This window comes from Hypanus sabinus, chromosome 2 (genome assembly GCF_030144855.1).
Source record: "Hypanus sabinus isolate sHypSab1 chromosome 2, sHypSab1.hap1, whole genome shotgun sequence".
NCBI lineage: Eukaryota > Metazoa > Chordata > Chondrichthyes > Myliobatiformes > Dasyatidae > Hypanus > Hypanus sabinus.
The window spans coordinates 211,793,577-211,815,997 of NC_082707.1; the positions used below are offsets into that span (position 1 = coordinate 211,793,577).

The 22,421-nt window shown below is 42.4% G+C and overlaps 1 protein-coding gene across 8 annotated transcripts in view; it reads right to left on the reverse strand.

Moving 5' to 3' along the window:
• pomt2 (protein-O-mannosyltransferase 2) overlaps positions 1-22,421 on the reverse strand; it is a 344,167-nt gene that overhangs the window by 151,853 nt on the left and 169,893 nt on the right. For all 8 annotated transcript variants that reach the window (XR_009510880.1, XM_059962960.1, XM_059962973.1 and 5 more), the window contains one exon: positions 16,823-16,929. Coding sequence is in view for 7 of the 8 variants with exons in the window: in XM_059962960.1 (XP_059818943.1) it covers positions 16,823-16,929 (107 nt within the window). In the remaining variant the exon portion in view is untranslated. The remainder of the gene's footprint in view (positions 1-16,822; positions 16,930-22,421) is intronic.

Here is a 22,421-nt window from a genome sequence, read left to right on the forward strand (position 1 = left end):
ATAGAAAAGTACAGCACAGAAACATGCCCTTTGCTCCACCTAGTCCATGCCGACTTACATCGACCTACCATACCAAAGCCCTCCAAACCTATCTTAACTCCTCTTAAACATTGAAATCGAGCACGGATACGTCACTTGTGCTGGCAACTCGTTCCACAGTCGCACGACCCTCTGAGTGAAGTAGTTCCCCTCATGTTCCCTTTGAACTTTTCACCTTTCACCCTTAACCCATGACCTCAAGTTCTTGTTCCACATGACCAAAGTGGAAAAAAGCCTGCTTGTGTTCACCCTATATATACCGCACATCATTTTGCATATCTCTACCAAATCTCTCAACCATCTTCTTTGCTCCAAGGCATAAAGTCCAAACCTATTCAATTTTTCCTTCTAACTCAGGTCCTCCAGTCCTGGCAACATCCTTGTAAATTTTCTCTACACTTTTTCAACCGTTTTTGCATCTTTCCTTTAGGTACGTGACCAAAGCTGCACCTAATACTCCAAATTAGGCCTTACCAATTCCTGGTTCAACTTCGAAATAACATCCCATCTCAATACATTGATTTATGAAGGCCAATGTGCTAAAAGCCTTCTTAACGACCCTATCTACCAGTGATACCACTTTCAGTGATTTGTGAACCTGTATTCCCTTTGTTCTACAGCACTCCTCAGTGCCCTAACATTCACCGTGTAAGATCTACCCTGGTTAGTCCTACGGAAGTGCAACACCTCACACCTGTCTGTATTAATTTCCATCTACCGTTTCTCAGCTATTTTTCCAGGTGGTCCAGATCCCGCTATAAGCTCTGATAGTATTCCCTGTCGTCCACTACATCCCAATCTTAGTGTCATCCAGAAATTTGCTGATCTAGTTAACTGCATTAACATCCAGATAATTGATGTAGATGAGAATCAACAACGGACATGGCACCGATCCATGTGGCACACCGCCTCCAGTCAGAGAGGCAACCATCTACCGCCACTCTCTGGCTTCTCTCACAAAGCCAACGTTTTATCCAATTTCCTACTTCGTCTTTAATGTTGAGGAAATGAACCTTCTTAACCAAACTCCCATCATCTGCAATTTACTAACCTTGCCTGGTTCTTTCTTATCCAAATCATTGATATAGGTGACAGGCACATCACTAGTCATGGACTTCAATTCTTATACACAACATTCAACTGTCACTCACTGCTTCCAATATGTTTATAGTTATGGAGAGAGACTGGATAGGCTGGCTTTGCTTTCCGTAGGACAGTAAAGGTTGATAGGTGACTTGATACAATTTTATGAGATTCAGAGGGGTACAGATGGAGTTCCCAGAAAAAAGGGGAGTCAAAAACAAAAGGGGAAATGTTTAAGGTGAGCAAGAAGAAATTTAGTGGAGATATGAAAGGAAAGATTTCACATGCAAGACATAGGAGCAGAATTAGACCATTCAATCTTGGCTGAATCATCTACCCTCTCAACTCCACTGCCCTGCCTTATCATCTTAACCATGACACCCTTACTAATCAAGAACCTCCACTTTAGATTTGCCCAATGTCTTTGTCTCCACAGCCATCTGTGGCAATTAATTCCAACAAATCACCACCCTCTAGCTAAAGAAATTCAATTTTATGACTGTTCTGAAAGGATGTCCTTCTATACTGAGGCTGGACCCACTGGTCGGAGATTCCTCCACTACTAGAAACATCCTCTCTATGTCTACTCTACCGAAGCCATTCAATGGTCAAAAGGCTTCTTGGACTAATAAGACCCTATAGCAGAGAAAAAAAGCCCTTCTGCCATCTAGTCCATGCCAAACTATTAATCTACCTAGTCCCATTGACATGTACCTGGACCATAGCCCTCCATACCCATCCCGCCATGTACCTATTCAAATTTCTTTAAAAATATATTTACATCGAAGCCATGTCCATAACCTCCACTGGCAACTCGTTTCGCATTCTGATAACCCTTTGAGTGAAGAATTCCCCATCACGTTCCCCTTAAACATTTAATCTTTCACCCTTCACCCAAGACCTCCAGTTCTCAACTCCGCCAACCTCAGCAGAAAAAAGCCTGCCTGCATTTACCCCACCTTATCCCTCAAAAATCTTTTTCAGATCTCACACTCTAATGCTCTAAGGAATGAAGTCCTAATCTAATTCAACCTTTCCCTATAACTAAGCTCCAAGAATGGCAACATTCTTGTAAATTTTCTCTGCACTCCTACCATATTATTGTTATTTTCCCTGTTCACAGCTGACCAGAACTACAAATCAGGCCTCAACAATGTCTTACTCAACTTCAAAATAACACCCCAAATCCTGCACCCAATGTTTTGATTTATGAAGGGCAATGTGCCAATAGCTCTCTTTATCATCCTATCTACCTGTGATGCCACTTTCAAGTAATTATAAATCTGTATTCCCAGATGCCTCTGCTCTACTGCACTCCTCAGTGCCCGACCACTCACTGAATAAGCCAAACCTGATCTGTCCCTCAAATTCCTCTGAATTCCAGCGAATAGAAACATAGAAATCTTCCGCCCACAATGTTGTGCCAACCACATAAGCTACTCTAGAAACTGCCTAGAATTTCTCCACTGCAGAGCCTTCTATTTTTCTAAGCTCAAAGTACTTATCTAAGTGTCTCTTAAAAGATTCTATTGTATCCGCCTCTAACACCATCGCTGGCAGTGCATTCCATTCACCCACTATTCTACGTGTGAAAAACGTTCCACTGACATCCCCCTTGTACCTACATCCATGCACTTTAAAACTATGCCCCCTCATGTTAGCCAATTCAGCCCTGGGAAAAAGCCTCTGGCTATCCATACAATCAATGCCTCTCATTATCTTATACACCTCTGTCAGGTCACCTCTCATCCTCCATCGCTCCAAGGAGAAAAGATCAAGTTTACTCAACCTAATCTCATAAGGCATGCTTTCCAATCCAGGAAACATCCTTGTCAATCTCCTCTACACCCTTTCTATGGTTTCCACATTCTTCCTGTAATGAGGTGACCAGAAATAAACCCAATACTCCAAATGGGATCTAACAAAAGTCTTATATAGCTGTAACATTACCTCACAGCTCTTGAACTCAATCCCATAGTTGATGAAGGCCAACACACCATATACCTTCTTACATTGTTAACCTGCGCACCAGTTTTGAATATCCTATGGGTTATTCTGTGCTGGGGACAAAGGCTGGGTAGGATGGTAGGTGAAAACAAGAGGAAACCCATCTATGATAGGATGGTAGTAGGATAGGGTAAGAACAGATGTGTGTGAAATGGAAGGGACACAGTTAAGGGCAGTGTTGATGGTGGAGGAAGGGAAACCCTTTTCTTTGCAAAAGGAGGACATCTCCTTCATTCTAGAATGAAAAGCCTTATCCTGAGAACAAATGCAGCGGAGACAGAGGAATTGAGAGAAGGGGACAGCGCTTTTACAAGTAGCAGGGTGGGACGAGATATAGTCCAGGTAGCTGTGAGAGTCCGTAGGTTTGTAATAGACATTAGTGGACAAACTGTCTCCGGAGATAGAGACAGTGAGATTGAAAAGGGAAAGGGAAGTGTCAGAAATGGTGAATTTGAGGGCAGGGTGGAAGTTGAAGGCAAAGTGGATGAAGTCGACAAGTTCAGCACAGGTGCAGGTAGAAGCACCGATGCAATCATCAATGTAGCTTAGGAAAAATGCAGGATGGTCACCACTGTAGGTTTGGTATTGAAATTATGCCTGCTTATATTAGCCATTTCCACCACGGGAATAAGTCCATCTATCCAGTCTATTTTGGCCTCCTATCACCTTGTGCACCTTCGTCACATTACATCTCATCCTCCTTCACTCCAAAGAGAAAAGCCTTCGCTTGCTCAACTTATCTTCATAAGACATGCTTGCTAGTCCAGACAGCATCCTGATAAATCTTCTCTGTACCTTAGACCACAAGACCAGAAGATGTAGGAGCAGAATTAGGCCATTGTCAGCCACGGTAGTGTATTTCTTCCATTCGAAAATTTCTTCTTATTTCGAATATATCTGTCTTGCACTATCCTCATTTTTCACAGAAACTCCAGCGATTGCTGCTCTGCTGTCCTTCCTGCTAATGTCCCTTTCCAGTCAACTTTGGCCAGTTGCCTTCTCATGCCATTGTAATTTCCTTTGATCCACCGAAATACCGACACATTGGAATTTAGTTTCTCCTTCTCAAATTTCAAAGTGAACGCGATCATATTGTGATCACTGTTCCCTCAGGGTTCAGATATAAACAAAGAAAACTTACAGCACAATACAGGCACTTCGGCCCACATGGTTGTGCCGAACATGTCCCTACCCTAGAAATTACTAGGTTTACCTATAGCCCTCTATTTTTCTAAGCTCCATGTACCTATCCAAAAGGCTCTTAATAGACCCTATCGTATTATCCTCCACCTTTGCCAGCAGCCCATTCCAGGTACTCACCACCCTCTGAGTAAAAATCTTACCCCTGACATCTCCTCTGTACCAACGCCCCTGCATCTCAAACCTGTGTCCTCTTGTGGCAACCATTTCAGCTCTGTGAAAAAGCCTCTGACTATCCACACGATCAATGCCTCTCAACATCTTATACACCTCTATCAGGTCACCTCTCATCCTCCATCGCTCCAAGGAGAAAAGGCCAAATTCACTCAACCTATTCTCATAAGAACTGCTCTCCAATCCAGGCAACATTCTTGTAAATCTCCTCTGCACCCTTTCTATGGCTTCCACGTCCTTCCTGCAGTGAGGCACAGTACTCCAAGTGGGGTCTGACCAGGGTCCTATACTGTATAGCTGCAACATTACCTCTTGGCTCCTAAATTCAATTCCACGATTGATGAAGGCCAATACACCGTACGCCTTCTTAACCACAGAGTCAACCTACACAGTTGCTTTGAGTGCCCTATGGACTCAGACCCCAAGATTCCTCTGACCCTCCACACTGCCAAGAGCCTTACCATTAATACTATATTCTGCCATCATATCTGACCTATCAAAATGAACCACTTCACACTTAACTGGGATGAACTCCATCTGCTACTTCTCAGCCCAGTTTTGCATCCTATCAATGTCCCGTTGTAACCTCTGACAGCCCTCCATACTATCAACAACACCTCCAACCTTTGTATCATCAGCAAACTTACTAACCCATCCCTCCACTTCCTCATTCAGGTCATTTATAAAAATCACAAAGAGTAAGGGTCTCAGAACAGATCCCTGAGGCACTCCACTGGTGACCGACCTCCATGCAGAATATGACCCTTCTACAACCACTCTTTGCCTTCTGTGGGCAAGCCAGTTCTCAATCCACAAAGCAATTTCCCCTTTAGATCCCATGCCTCCTTACTTTCTCAATAAGCCTTGCATGGGGTTCCTTAACCTTAAGCTCACTATCACCTCCGGATCATTGCACAACACACAGTCCCGCACAGCTGATCCCCTCAAGAGCTTAACAACAAGCTGTTCTAAAAAGCAATCCTATTGACATTCTACAAATTCTCTCTCTTGAGGTCCAGTATGGGCCTGGTTTTCCCAATCCATTTTAATGTCAAAATCCCCAACGATTATCCTGACATTGCCCTTCTGACTCGTCTTTTCTATTTGCAGCTGTAATTTGTAATCCACGTCCCAGCTGCTGTTTGGAGGCCTGTATACAACTGCCATTAAGGTCCTTTCATACTTGCCATTTCTTAACTCAACCCATAGACCCTACACCTTCCGATCCTATGTCATCCCTTTCTAATGACACAACAACCCCTCTGTCTACTAGCCTATCTTTCTGATACATCGTACATCCTTGGACATTCAGCTCCCAATGACAGCTATCCCTTAGCCAAGTTTCAGAGATGGCCACAATGTCATACTTGCCAAACTGCAGCTGAAATTCAAGATCGCCCATTTTATTTCTCATGCTGCATGCATTCAAATATGGTGCTTTCAGTCCAGTATTTGTTGCTTTCTGTTTTAACTGCACCACGCATCCTTCGCCCTGCAACTCATCCTACTGGCTGTGATTATGCTTCATCTCCTGCCTGTCTTTTCTATCATCTCTGTTGCATGCTATCTTTGATTTATTTCTGTTTTCCCCTTCCTCAGTCCTATCACTCCAGTTCCCATCCCCCTGCCGAATTAGTTTAAGCCTCCCTAACAGCTCTATTAAAACTGCCTGCTTGGATATTGGACACCTTTGGGTTCAGGTGGAACCCATCCTTTCTGTACAGGTTGTACCTCCCCCAGAATAGGCCACAATGATCCAGGAACCCGAAACCCTGCCCCCTACAACAGTCCCTCAGCCAGCATTAATATGCCTGATCATGCTATTCTTTCGCTCGTTAGCACATGGCACAGGCAGCAACCCTGAGTTGACTATCCTGGAGGTCCTGCTTTTCAGCTTCCTACCCAATTCCCTGAATTCTCTCTTGAGGACCTCCTCTCTTTTTAAAAACATAGAAAACCTACAGCCAATAGAGGCTCTTCAGCCCTCAATGCTGTGCCAAACATTACTTACTTTAGCAGTTTCCTGGGGTTACCCATAGCCCTCTGTTTTTCTTAGCTCCATGTACCTATCCAGAAGACTTTTAAAAGACCCTATTGTTTCCATCTCCTCCACCATCGCCAGCAGCCCATTCCACGCACTCACCACTCTCTGCTTAACAAACTTACCCTGACATCTCCTCTGTACCTACTTCCAAGCACCTTAAAACTGTGCCCTCTTGTGTTAGCTATTTCAGCCCTAGGGAAAAGCATCTGACTATCCACATGACCAATGCCTCTCATCAATTTCTACCTAAGTCACCGGTACCAACATGTATGAAAACTTCTGGCTGTGCACCCACTCCCTCCAGAATACTCTGCACCCAATCCGAGACAGCCCATACCCTGGCACCTAAAAGGCAACACACCATTTTGTCTATCAGGCTGACAGAACCTCCTATCTGTTGCCCTCACTATGGAATCCCCTATGACTACCACATTCCTCATCTTTCTCTCTCCCTTCTGCACCACAGAACCAGGCTCAGTGCCAGAGACCCAATCCTCATCCTCTTTCAGGTCATCCCCATCAACCACATCCAAAACAAGATAATGATTACTGCGGGGGGTGGCCAAAAGGGTATTCTCTTCTGTCTGAGGTCTTCCCTTCCGTTTCATGACAGTCACCCACTTATCTAATTCCTGCATGCTTGGGGTGACTAACTCCCTGCAGCTCCTATCTATGCCCTGTTCACTTTCCCGAATAAGCTGTAGGTCATCAAGCCACAGTTCCAAATCCCTAACACAATCTTTCAGGAGCTGCATCTTGGTGCACCTGGTGCAGATGTGGCCATCTGAGAGACTGGAAAATTCCCAGGATTCCCACATCTGACACTCAGAGCAATGTACTAACCCTGCAGACATGCTCTCTATTCCTCAAAAAATGCAAGGAAAATACGAAGTCCTCTTACCTTGCCGAAGCCCAACTGAGCCAAAGCCCTACCACTCTGACTCAAACTGCTCCTTTTCTTGCCCAACCTCAGTGGAAAAAGCCTGGTTGCATTTAACCAATCTGTACCCCTCATAATTTTGCATACCTCTACTATATCTCCTCTTAACTTCCTATCTTCCAGAGAATAAAGTCCTAACCTATTCAATCTTACCCTATAACTCAAGTCCAAGCAACATCCCTATAATTTTTTTTCTGCATTCATTTAATCCTATTTCCATCTTTCCTGTTGGTGAACAAATCTAGACACAACACCCCAAATTAGGTCTCACCAACATCTTATACAATTTCAACATAACATCCAAATTCTTGTACTCAATACTTTGATTCATGGAAGCCATTATGCCGAAACCTATATTTGTGATCATATCTAACTGTGATGCCAGTGTCAAGGAATTCCCAGATTCCCCCAGTTCTACCACACTCCTCAGTAAGCTACTGCTCATTATTTAAGACCTACCCAGGTTGTCCCTCCCAAAGTGCAACACCTCGCACCTGTCTACATTAAATTCCATCTGCCATTTGTCAGCCCATTTTTTCATTTGGTCTACATCCCATTGCAAGTTCTGATAGTCTTCCTAGCTGTCCATGACACACACAATCTCTGTGTCATCAGCAAATTTGCTGATCTAGTTTACCATATTATCACCCAGAACGTTGCTATAGAGGACAAAAATCAATGGACCCAGCACCAATCCCAGTGGCACATCAAGCAACTGAACCTTCTAGACCAATCCCCCCCCCCACCCCCCATGCAGGACCTTGTCAAAGGCCTTGCTAAAGACCATGTAGACAATATCCACTAACTTGCCTTAAACAACTTTCCTGGTAATTTTCTCAAGAAACTCTAAGAATGGTTAGACACAATCTACCATACACAAAGCCAAGTTGACTATCCTTAATCAATCCCTGTCTATCCAAATACTTCTGTATCTGGTCCCTTATGAAACCGAGGTTAAATAAACTCAAAGATATAATGTTAGAAAATTCCACCTGTGGAGGGATGAAAATGAGGTCAACCGAAATTATTTTTAAAAACTGGGGGGGGGGGGGGAAGCTATGCGAGAACAAGGCGTGGGAAAATGAGAGAAATACAGCGAACTATTAGAAACTAAAGATATAAGCTGTAAAGAGTGAGTATCTCTACCTTACTTACTTGAAAACCTCAGGGTGAAACCTCTGGAGGAGAGAAAATAGTGATAAAAGAGCTATTGAAGCTACAGTTATAACAAGCAGCAGCTGTAACAAGACAATATTGACCGAGAAGAGTGTCCAAGATCACTACTGTATAACCAGGAATTAGTTCTGTTAAATCACACCAAGGGAAATAGTCATTTATTTTCTGTATTGGTTTTTGAATCGACTTTCTGTGGATGATCAACTATTTCATCCAACAAAACAAGGAACAAGATGGTGAACCATCCAAGATCAGAAAGTCTACGCAGGAACAAAATGTTTAATTATGTAGAAGATTTAATGCAGTTGATTGTACAAGTTTATTTTCATATGAAGGACCTGAATTTGATTTCCTACAAAAACCAATAATTTTTTGCAAATATTTTGATAAGTTACTGAAGGAGATTTACTGTGTTTAAAAGTTGTGATGTTGAAGAAATGTCATGAAAGGAGTTAAGCTGCATACATATTTTTGAATTTCAATTTTTATTTGTAGACATACTGATTTGAACTGAAATTGAAGTTAAACACAATATTTAAGAATAGGAATTCAGTTAGCTTAACTAACTAGGGAAAAAAAGGAAAGCTTAGTCTGTAAAACTTTAAACAGGTTGTCTGGTTGTCTGGTGCAGGGTACAGGGCTTCAGGTTCTTTGATAATTGGGAGCTCTTCTGGGGGAGGTATGACCTGTTCAAAGGGGACGGGCTGCACCTGAACCCGAGGGGGACAAATATTCTCTTGGGCGGGGTTGTTAGAGCTGTAGGCAAGGGTTTAAACCGATTTGGCAGGGGTGTGGGAACTGGAGTGAAGGGTCTCAGGAAAGGACAGATGGTTAAAAAAAAGTAAAGATAGTGTGCAATCAGATTGTCAGGAAGGGCAGGCAAGTGATGGGACTTAGTTGCAGTCAACTGGCTGAGTATCAAATCATTAAGGATGCAGAGTCAGAAAGGGTAACAAATACAGTACACAAGGTGTTGTATCTAAATGCGCATAGTATAAGAAATAAAGTCTTTGGGTTCCGGTGACGTCATCATCGAGAATGGTATCAGAACTTACAACGTTCCCAAAGGAGCGGAGGGCTCAGCTATGACAGAGTTTGTCAGAAAGTTACTGCAGGACACGCTGGATCTTCCCTCGGCTACGGAGCTGGAAGTCGAAAGAGCCCACCGCATGTTAGTCCCAAAACCGACCCAAGATAGAAAGCCACGCTCAATAATAATTAAATTCCTTCGGTACAGCACTAAAGTGGAGATTCTACGAAGGGCCTGGGGTAAGAAGAGAGTGTTTTTCGACAATAAATTAATATATTTCAACCAAGATTACCCCCCCCCCCCCCCGCGGTCCTGCAGAATCGCAAAGAATACTCTGAGGTAAAGCTAATACTAAAGCAAAAAAAGATAAGATTTCAAACTCCATACCCTGCTAAACTTCGAGTGTTTTTTGACAATGGGACGCGGTTGTACCAGACAGTGGAAGAGGCGACTACAGACATGAAGGCCAGAGGGTTGCCCATTAGCATGACCAAAATGAGGGAAAGCCTGACTGAGGAATTACCCCGCTCCACTTGGGATATAGTGCGAGAATCGAGAAGGCAGGAGATGGGAGGAGGCCGAGAGAAATATATCAGGAAGAGACCAGGAGTTTCCCAAAGACCGTCCTCACCCCCTTCAGAAGAGCCATAAGGTTTGGCCAATTTTAAAAACGTTGAGAAGCTACACGGAAGCAAAAGTACACGGTGATATACCTATCTCGAGAAATACTTATTATAATGTGGATTTTATATTACTTAGTTATTCTGTATTCGCTCACTTACTCCTTTTTCTCCACCAAAATGAGAATATATATATGTATATGTAATGTGTGTGTGTGTGTGTGTGTGTGTGTGTGTGTGTGTGTGTGTGTGTGTGTGTGTGCAGGTGTATGTATGTGTGTCTGTATATGTATATATAGGAGTACACAGGTAAATCTTTTCTGTGTAATGGATTTGTTCACTGACTTTTATGAATACTGCAATGGGGGCCCTCAACTCACAAGTAGGAGGCGCTATCTCCCACAGCTAGACATTTCCTCTAGCTCAACGCAGGGTCATCTACTAGAGACCTCAGCCTTGGAATCACACGTTCATTGCCATTTGTGTTAATATATGCGTTTCTTGGTCCTTATTTGTTCAGGGAGTAGATCGATTAAGTTTTATTCTAATTTCAATGATACATTGACAGATAAATACAGATGGCTAAGGACAAGGTAAAATTCATTTCTTTTAATGTCAATGGGCTATTAAATCCAATCAAACGTAAGAGAATTTTATCCCATTTGGAACAATTTGATTCATACTGGGAAAATGGTTTAATTACATAATGCCTCATAGGCCTGATTTTATTCTCACAAATCAATGAATCTGTTGTATAAAAAAAAATCACTCCCTACTTGTACATAGTTCTTTCCTTTTGCTTGTTTTTTCTTTCCACTCTTTTCTATAATTGTGTGCCTCAGCTAAATACTTTGTGGACATTTGTGATATATATGATGATATAATATATATGTACAATGTCTGAAATACACCTTATGGAAATATTTGTTTGATGATGAACAATAAAAAATAAATTACAAAAAAAAGAAATAAAGTCTTGTTGCAATTTTACAGATTGCCAGTTATGATGTTATGGCCATCACTGAATCATGGCTGAAAGATGGTTGTAGTTGGAAGCTGAGTGTCCAAGATTACATGTTGTATCGGAGGGATAGGAAGGTAAGCAGAGAGGGTGGTGTGGCTCTACTGGTAAAGAATGGTATCAAATCAGTAGAAAGATGTGACATAGGATCGGAAGATGTTGAATCCTTGTGGATTGAGTTAAGAAACTGCAAGAGTAAAAGACGTTGATGACAGTTATATATATGCCTCCCAACGAAGGCTTGGGAGGGGGACCAGAGGTTACATAAGGAAAGAGAAAAGGCAAATCAAAATGGCAATGTCATAATAGTCATGTGGGATTTTAACATGCAGGTTGATTGGAAAAATCAGGTTGGTAGACAGTGAGTTTGTTGAATGCCTAAGAGATAGCTTTTTAGAGCAGTTTGTCGTTAAGCCTGCTAGGGGATCAGCTATACTGAATTGGGTATTTTATAATGAACTGGAGACTATTAGGGAATTTAAGGTAAAAGAACCCTTAGTAACCAGTTATCACAATATAGTTGTGTTCAACTTGAAATTTGATAGGAAGAAAATAAAGTCTGATGTAGCAGTGTTTCAGTGAAGGGAAATTGCAGTGGTATGAGAGAGGAGTTGGCCAAAGTAAATTGGAAAAATAAAAATAAAAAGTAAAAGTAAAGGAGCTGCTAGGAGGGATGTCAGCAGAGCAGCAATGGCATTCATTTCTCGGAAAAGTGAGGAAAATGCTGGACATGTATTCCAAAAATGAAGAAATATTGAAATGGTAAAATCCCTGGTGTCATGGATTATTGATTACCTGACTGGCAGAGCTCAGTACGTGAGATTGCAACACTGTGTGTTTGATAGAGTGGTCAGCAGCACTGGGGCTCCACAGGGGACTGTCCTGTCTCCCTTTCTCTTCACCATCTACACCTCGGACTTCAACTACTGCACAGAGTCTTGCCATCTTCAGAAGTTTTCTGATGACTCTGCCATAGTTGGATGCATCAGCAAGGGAGATGAGGCTGAGTACAGGGCTACAGTGGGAAACTTTGTCACAAGCAGAATCATCTGCAGCTTAATGTGAAAAAGACTAAGGAGCTGGTGGTAGACCTGAGGAGGGCTAAGGTACCGGTGACACCTGTTTCCATCCAAGGGGTCAGTGTGGACATGGTGGAGGATTACAAGTACCTGGGGATACGAATTGATGATAAACTGGACTGGTCAAAGAACACTGAGGCTGTCTACAAGATGGGGCAGAGCAGTCTCTATTTCCTGAGGAGACTGAGGTCATTTAACATCTGCCCGACGATGCTGAGAATGTTCTATGAGTCTGTGGTGGCCAGTGCTATTATGTTTGCTGTTGTGTGCTGGGGCAGCAGGCTGAGGGTAGCAGACACCAACAGAATCAACAAATTCATTCGTAAGGCCAGTGATGTTGTTGGGGTGGAACTGGACTCTCTGACAGTGGTGTCTGAAAAGAGGATGCTGTCCAAGTTGCATGCCATCTTGGACAATGACTCCCATCCACTCCATAATGTACTGGTTAGGCACAGGAGTACATTCAGCCAGAGACTCATTCCATCGAGATGTAAAACTGAGCGGCATAGGAAGTCATTCCTACCTGTGGCCATCAAACTTTACAGCTCCTCCCTCGGAGTGTCAGACATCCTGAGCCAATAGGCTGGTCCTGGACTTATTTCCACTTGGCAAGATTAACTTATTATTATCTAATTATTTATGGTTTTATATTGCTATATTTCTTCACTATTCTTGGTGCAGCTGTAATGCAACCCAATTTTCCTTGGGATCAAAGAAGTATGTCTGCCTGCCTGTCTGTCTGTAGTACAACCGTGGCTGACAAGGGAAGTCAAAGCCATTGTAAAAGCAAAAGAAAGAGCATACAATAAAGCAAAAATTAGTGGGAAGATAGAGGATTGGGAAGTTTTTAAAAACCTACAAAGAGCAACTAAAAAATAAAATCACTAGTAGGGAAAAGATGAAATGTGGAAGCAAGCTAGCAAATAATATCAGTGGAAAGTAAAAGTTTTTTCAAGTATGTTAAAAATAAAAGAGACAGTGGATATAGGACTGCTAGAAAATGAGGCAGGAGAAATAATAACAGGAGACAAGGAGATGTCTGCTGCACTAAGTAAGAATTTTGTGTCAGTCTTCACTGTGGAAGACACTAGCAGTATACCTAATGTTGTCGAGTGTGAAGTAAGAGAAGTGGGTGCAGTTACTATTACAAGAGAGAAGGTGCTCAAAAAGCTGAAAGACCTAAAGGTACGTAAGTCACCCGGACCAGATGAACTGCACCCAAGGGTTCTGAAAGAGGTAGTTAGAGATTGTGGTGACATTAGAAATGATCTTCCAAGAAACATTGGATTCTGCATGACACCAGAGAACTGGAAAATTGCAAACATTACTCCACTCTTTAAGAAAGGAGGAAGGCAAAAGAAAGGAAAATATACACCAGTTAACCTGACCTCACTGGTTGGGTAAATGTTAGAGTCAATTGTTAAGGATGAGGTGATGGAGTACCTGGTGACACAGGACAAGATAGTACAAAGTCAGCATGGTTTCCTTCAGGGAAAATCCTGTCTGACAAACCTGTTGGAAATCTATGAATAGATTATAATTAGGATAGATAAAGGGGATGCAGTGGAAGTTGTGTACTTAAAATTTCAAAAGAAGGCCTTTGTCAAGGTCCACATATGAATGCTGCTTACCAAGTTAAGAGCCCATGGTATTAAAGGAAAGTTACTAACAAGGTTAGAGCTTTGGCTGATTGGTGGGAGGCAGCAAGTGGGAATAAAAGGATTCTTTCCTAGTTGGCTACCAGTGACTAGTGGTGTTCCACAAGGGTCGGTATTGGGACAACTGCTTTTTATTGCTGTATATAAATAACTTAGATGATGGAATGGATGGCTTTGTTACCAAGTTTGCATTTGATGCAAAGATTGGTGGGGGTGGGCAGGTGGTGTTGAAGAAATGGGTAGGATGCAGAAGGACTCAGACAGATTAGGATGATAGACAAGAAAATGGCAAATGGAATACAATATTGGAAAATGCATGTTCATGCACTTTGGTAGTAGAAATAAATGTGCAGACTATTTTCTAAACAGGGAAAAAATCCAGGAATCTGAGATGCAGGGGGACTTGGGAGTCCTTGTGCAGAACACCCTGAAGGTTAACTTTACTTACTTTGTGGTCACCAAATAATTGATACTAGAGCATACAATCATCACAGTGATATTTGATTCTGCGTTTCACGCTCCCTGAAGTACAAATCGAAGTAAATAAAATAAAAATTTAAATTATAAATCATAATTAGAAAATAGAAAAGGGAAAGTACAGTAGTGCAAGTCAGGTCCAGATATTTGGAAGGTACGGCCCAGATCCGGGACAGGATCTGCTCAGCAGTCTTAGCACAGTTGGAAAGGAGCTGTTCCCAAATCTGGCCGTACGAATCTTCATGCTCCTGAACCTTCTCCCAGAGGGAAGTGGGACAAAAAGTGTGTTGGCTGGGTGGGTCTTGTCCTTGATTATCCTGGCAGCACTGCTCCGACAGTGTGTGGTGTAAACCTGCAGGTTGAGTCAGTGGTGAGGAAGGTAAATGCCATGTTAGCATTCATTTCAAGAAGTCTAGAATACAAGAGCAGGGAGGTGATGATGTGTCTTTTTAAAGCACTGGTGAGGTCTCACCTTGAGCATTAGGAACACAAACACAAGGAAATCTGCAGATGCTGGAAATTCAAGCAACACACACAAAATGTTGGTGGAACGCAGCAAGCCAGGCAGCATCTATAGGAGGAAGTACAGTCGACATTTCGGGCCAAGACCCTTTGTCAGGGCTAACGGAAAAAGGAATATTCAAATCTCTTACTTATCTCTTTTTTCCATTAGTCCTGACGAAAGGTCTCAGCCCGAATTGTCAACTGTACTTCTTCCTATAGATGCTGCCTGGCCTGCTGCATTCCACCAGCATTTTGTGTTGTTGCTTGAGTATTATGAACAGTTTTGGGCCCTTCATCTTAGAAAAGATGTGCCGGCTGCCTAGAGGGACTCCAGAGAAGGTTCACAATACGAGTAACATTTGATGGCTCTAGGTCTGTACTCGATGGAATTCAGAAGGATGGGGGAGTGGGGGAAATCTCTTTGAAAGGCCTAAACAGAGTAGATGTGGAAAGGATGTTTCCCATGGTGGGAGAGTCTAGGACAAGTGGGCACGGCCTCAGGATAGAGGGGCACCCTTTCAAAACAGAGATGCAGAAAAATTTCTTTAGCCAAAGGGCGGTGAACTAGTGGAATTGGTTACCATGTACAGCTGTGGAGGCCAGGTCGTTGGGTGTATTTAATGCAGATATTGATAGATTCTTGATTGGACATGGCATCAAAGGTTACAGGAAGGAGGCCAGGAACTGGAGTTGAGGAGGAGATAGAAAAAGGGTCAGCCATGATTGAATGGCGGAGCAGACTCGATGGGCCAGATGGCCTAATTCTGCTCCTATGTCTTATGGTCTTTACTAGAACACAAACTGTTGTAATCAACATTTACCAGATTTTGACCTATCCTCTCTCTAGCACTTATAAAATAAAAATATTTTTAAATAAAAATGTAAATAAAAATAAAAATATTGGTGTTACATTGGCTACCTTCGGAACTAATCCAGCATCTGAAGAAAGTGGGCAAGTGATATTCAATGTATCCTGACGAAGGGTCTCGCCCCGAAACGTCGACAGCGCTTCTCCCTATAGATGCTGCCTGGCCTGCTGTGTTCTACCAGCACTTTGTGTGTATTGTTGTTTGAATTTCCAGCATCTGCAGATTATCTCGTGTTTAAACAAACATGGTTTGCCAATTCTTTGCTCTCTATTAAATATTTTCCCATTTATGACCACATGGGATTAACACGTATCTCGTTAATGTTTGCTCTCTTCAGCTATCTGTGAAAGTTTTTACAGTCAGATGTGCAGATACAAACTGCTTCATTTTCTGAGGTGATGATCACAAACAAGATGGCACAATGTCTCGGTTTTCTTGCTTGTATTGTAATTGCAGGTTTGGGGAAGACCAGAGTAGAGTGAGATACATAAATGATCTTTACCCTAATCTTCAGCATTATGTATCAGCAAGTGTGAAATTAGAGAAAATAAATTCAAGCTAAAAAAAAAGAAATTAATGGCAAAACTGCATCAATGTTATCTGATCCAGCAAAGATTGTTTCTTCAGCTCCTGTATCATTTATAACTTGAAAAACATTTACATTTTCAAACAAGAGGGCATATGAACAAGTCTAAGAGAGAAAGGACATATGACCTCCAATTTGGGAAAAAGATTGGTATTACTCTCAGTGCATAAGTTGAAGAAAGCCTCGATGATGAAAGAGCAACCACTCATCCATTGATCTACATAATTTCAGGCCAACACTTCAAGAAAGACTCTGTTCAACTAGCAATGAGTTTAAGTGCAATCATAGGGTTGATCAAAGTTGATCATAACTCACCTTTTATTCAAAACTGTAAAATGAATTGCAAACAAGGTTGTGTAGAAAATCAGAGGCAGGAGAATGAGGCACAATATTCGAGCTAGCAAGTGTTTTCCAAACTTAACCTGGAATAAAATATACAGTCAACCAAACAAATCCAGCTGCAGCTTTATAATCTTTTCAAACCACATTTCTTCCAAAATATTAAACATTACACTCTACATGCGCGAGCTTTTAGACAGTGAAAATCCATGTACAGGTTTTCAATGATGGATATTTGAACACTTATCAAGTGAGTTAGATATTTCTGATTTTGATTACTCACAGGAAGTGGGTAAAACACAATCTTCAGTGCAGATATTGAATCCCCTCACCCACTTCCCCACATCCTGCACACCACTCCCCACTTTCAACCCCTCACGCACTTGGCCACATCCTACATGCCATTCCCCACAATCAAACCCTTCACCCACCTCTGCACATCCTGCACACTATTGCCCATAATCACCGATCAAATACCCACACGACGTTCTCTCCTTAGATGTGGCCTGACCAGCAGGGTTCCTCCAGAGTTTTGGGTGCTGCTCTGAATTTCCAGCATCTGCAGAATCATTTTTTTGTGTTCAAAATGAGCACATATCTTTCAGGCAACACATATTAAATGCTGGAGGAGCTCAGCAGGCACAGCAGCATCTGTGGAAAAGAGGAAACAGTCAACATTTCATGCTGAGACCATTCCTCAGTTCTGAACTGTTTGCTCTTTTCCATAGATGCTACCTGGCCTGCTAAGTTCCTCCAGCATTTTGTGTGCATTGCTTTGGATCACCAGCATCTGCAGATTTTCTTGTATTGGGGAGGGTTTAAACTAACTCAGCAGGGGAGTGGGAACCAGAGTGAAGGGACTCAGGAAAGGACGGATGGTAAAAAAAAATGTAAAGATAGTATGCAGGCAGATTGCCAGGAAGGGCAGGCAGGTGATGGGACTTAGTTGCAGCCAACAGGCTGAGTATCAAATCATTAGGGATACAGAGTCAGAAAGGATAGCAAATATGGAACTCAAGGTGTTGTATCTAAATGCACGTAGTATAAGAAATAAGGTGGATGATCTTTTTGCAATTTTACAGATTGCAAGGTATGATGGTGTGGCCATCACTGAAACGTGGCTGAAGGATGGTTGTAGTTGGGAGCTGAATTTCCAAGGTTATATGTTATATTAGAAGGATAGGAAGATAAGCAGAGGGGGTGGTGTGACTCTACTGTTAAAGAATGGCATCAAATCAGTAGAAAGATGTGACAAAGAATCAGTAGAGGTTGAATCCTTGTGGGAGGAGTTAAGAAACTGTGAGGGTAAAAGGATGTTGATGGCAGTTATATAAAGGCCTCCCAACAGTGGCTGGAAGCTGTATCATGGGTTACAGCAAGAAATAGAAAAGGCGAGTCAAAAGGTAGTCATGGGAGATTTTAACTTGCAGGTCAATAGGGAAAATCAGGTTAGTGATGAATCTCAAGAGAGTGAGTTTGTTGAATGCCTATGAGATGGCTTTTTAGAGCATTTTGTCATTGAGCCTACTAAGGGATCAGCTATACTGGATTGGGTGTTATGAAATGAACCAGAGGTGATTAGGGAGCCTAAGGTAAAAGAACCCTTAGGAACCAGTGATCACAATATGATTATGAATTTAAAATCTGATAGGGAGAAAGTAACATCTGATGTAGCAGTATTTCAGTGGAGTAAGTGAAATACAGTGGTATGAGAGAGCAGTTGGGCAAAGTAAATTGGAAGGAGTTGCTGGCAGGGATGTCAGCACAGCATTAATGGTGTGTGTTTCTCAGAAAAGTGAAGAAGGTGCAAGGCAAGTGTATTCAAAAAATGAAGAAATACTCAAATGGTAAAATAGTACAACTGTGGCTGACAAGGGAAGTCAAAGCTATTATAATAGCAAAAGAAAGAGCATACAACAAATCAAAAATTAGTAGGAAGATAGAGGATTGGGAAGTTTTTAAAAGCCTACAGAGAGCAACTAAAAAAATCATTAGAAGGGAGAAGATGAAATGTGAAAGCAAGCAAGAAAATAATATCAAAGTGGATAGTAAAAGAGAAATGAAAGTGAGTATGGGACTGCTGGAATATGAGGGAGGAGAAATAATAATGGGACAAGGATATGGCTGATGAACTAGAAGAGTACACAGATTCTTCAACGTGGAAGACACTATTAGTATGCCTTCTGTTGGAGCGTGTGAAGGAAGAGAAGTGGGTACAGTTACTGGTACAACAGCGAAGGTGCTCAAAAAGCTGAAAGATCTAAAGGTACATCAGTCGCCTGACCAGGGGGATTGTACCTTAGGGTTCTGCAAGAGGTAGCATTAGAGATTGTGGTGACACTAGAAATGATCTTTCAAAAATCATTGGACTCTTGCATGGTGCCAGAGAACTGGAAAATTGCGAACGTTACTCCACCCTCTAAGAAAGAAGGAAGGCAGCAGAAAGGAAATTATATACCAGTTAACCTGACCTCACTGGTTAGGAAGATGTTATAAGGATGAGGTGGAGTACTTGGTGACACAGGACAAGATAGTATAAAATCAGCTTGGTTTCCTTCAGGGAAAATCCTGCCTGACAAACTTGTTGGAATTCTATGAACAGATTACAAATAGGATAGATAAAGGGGATGCAGTGGACGCTATGTACTTAGACTTTCAGAAGAAGGTCTTTGTCAAGGTGCCACACATGAGGCTGCTTACCAAATCAAGATCCCACAGTATTACAGGAAGTTACTAACAAGGTTAGAGCATTGGCTGACTGGTAAGAGGCAGTGAGTGGTAATAAAAGGATCCTTTTCAGGTTGGCTGCCAGTGACTAGTGGTGTTCTGCAGGGGTTGCTGTTGGAAACATTTTTATGTGTATTTAAATGATTTAGATGATGTAACAGAGGTTTTGTTACCAGGTTTGCAGATGATACAAAGATTTGTGGAGGGCAGGTAGTGTTGAGGAAACAGGTAGGATGCAGACGGACTTAAATGGATTAGGAGAATGGGCAAGAAAGTGGCAGATGAAATACAATGTTGGAAAATGCATAGTCATGCACTTTGGTAGTAAACATGAATGTATGGACTATTTTCTAAACGGGGAGAAAATCCAGGAATCTGAGATGCAGAGGGACATGGCAGTCTTTGTGCAGTACACCCTGAAGGTTACCTTACAGTTAAGTCGGTGGTGAGGAAAGCAAATGCCATGTTAGCATTCATTTCAAAAGGTCTAGAATACAAGAGCAAGGATGTGATGCTGAAGCTTTACAAGGCACTGGTGAGGCCTCACCTTGAAATTCTAGGCCCCTCATCTTAGAAAAGATATGCTGGCATCGGAGAGGGTCCAGAGGAGGTTTAGAAGGATGATTCCAGGAATGAAAGGGTTTTCAAACAAAGAACATTTGATAGCTCAGGGTCTGTACTCACTGGAATTCAGAAGGATGAGGAGAGATCTCATAGAAACACAAAAAACCTACAGCACAATACAGGTCGTTTGGCCTATGATGCTATTCCAAACATGTACTTTAGAAATCACCCAGGGTTACTCATAGCCCATATTTTTCTAGGCTCTATGTACCTATCCAGGAGTCTCTTAAGAGACCCTATCGTATCCGACCCGACCACTGTCACAGGCAGCCCATTCCACGCACTCACCACTCTGAGTAAAAAACTTACCCTTGACATCTTCTCTGTACCTACTACCGGGCACCTTAAAACTATGCCCTCTCGTGCTAGCCATTCAGCCCTGGGGGAAAATGCCTCTGATTATCCACATGATCAATGCCTCTCATCATCTTGCACACCTCTAACAGGTCACCTCTTATCCTCCGTCACTCCAAAGAGAAAAGGCCAAGTTTACTCAACATATTCTCATAAGGCACGCTCCCCAATCCAGGCAACATCCTGGTAAATCTCCTTTGCACCCTGTGGTTTCCACATTCTTCCTGTAGTGAGGTGGCCAGAACTGAGCACAGTACTCCAAGTGGGGCCTGACCAGGGTCCTCTAAAGCTGTAACAATACCTCTTGGCTCTTAAACGCAATCCCACATTTGATGAAGGCCAATGCCCTGTATACCTTCTTAACCACACAGTCAACCTGCATTGCAGCTCTGAATGTCCTATAGACTCGGACCTCAAGATCCCGCTGATCCTCCACACTGCCAAGAGTATTACCATTATTACTATATTCTGCCATCATATTTGACCTACCAAAATGAACCACCCCATACTTCTCTGAGTTGAACTCCATCTGCCACTTCTCAGCCCAGTTCTGCAACCTATCAATGCCCCACTCAAACCTCTGACAGCCCTTCCACACAATCCACAACACCCCCAACCTTTATGTCATCAGCAAATTTACTAATCCGTCCCCACACTTCCTCATACAGATAATTTTAAAAAAATCACGAAGAAAAAGGGTCCCAGAACAGATCCCTGAGGCACACCACTGGACACCAGCCTCCATACAGAATATGACCCATCCACAATGACTTTGCCTTCGAAGGATAAGCCATTTCTAGATCCACAAAGCAAGGTTCCCTTGGATCCCATGCCTCCTTACTTTCTCAATAAGCCCTGCATGGGGTACCTTGTCAAATGCCTTGCTGAAATCCATATACACTACATCCACTGCTCCACCTTCATCAATGTGTTTAGTCACATTCTCAAAAGTTTCAATCAGGCTCGTAAGGAACAAACTGCCTGTGACAAAGCCACGCTGACTATTCCTAACCTTATTATGCATCTTCAAATGTTCATAAATCCTGCCTCTCACACTCTTTGCCGTCAATTTACTAACCACTCCCATCTCCATTGATGATGCAAAAAATCATTGTCAGAGGCTCAGTAATTTCCTCCCTCACCTGCCACAGTAGCCTGGGGTATATCTCATCTGGTCCCGGTCACTTATCCAACTTGATGGTTTCCAAAAGCTCCAGCACATCCACTTTCTTAATGTCCTTATGCTCAAGCTTTTCAGTCCACTGCAAGTCATCCCTATATTTGCCATGGTCCTTTTCCAGAGTGAATACTGAAGCAATGTAAGTACCTCCACTATCTCCTCCAGATCCATACACACTTTTCCACTGTCACACTTGATTGGTCCTATTCTCTCACCTCTTATCCTCTTGCTCTTCACATACCTGTAGAATGCTTTGGGGTTCTCCTTAAACCTGCTTGCCAAGGTCTTCACATGGCCCCTTCTGGCTTTCCTAATTTCATTCTTAAGCTACTTCCTGCTAGTCTTATAATCTTCTAGATCTCTATCCTTAACTGGTTTTTTGAATCTTTTGTGTGCTTTTCTTTTCTATAGTTAGGAGATCAGACAGGCGATTCTGTCGACGCAGGAAGGAAACTCGGATGGTACATTGCCTCCCAGGTACTAGGGTCCAAGATTTTTCAGATTGCGTCCATGATATCCTGCAGTGGAAGGGACAATAACCAGAGGTTGTGGTACATATTCATACCAATGACATAGCTAGGAAAAGGAAGAGGTCCTGAAAAATACTGCAGGGAGTTAAGATGGAAGTTGAAAAAAGGCAGTCATTTTGGGATAACTGCCTGTGCCACGCGACAGTGTGTACAGGAATAG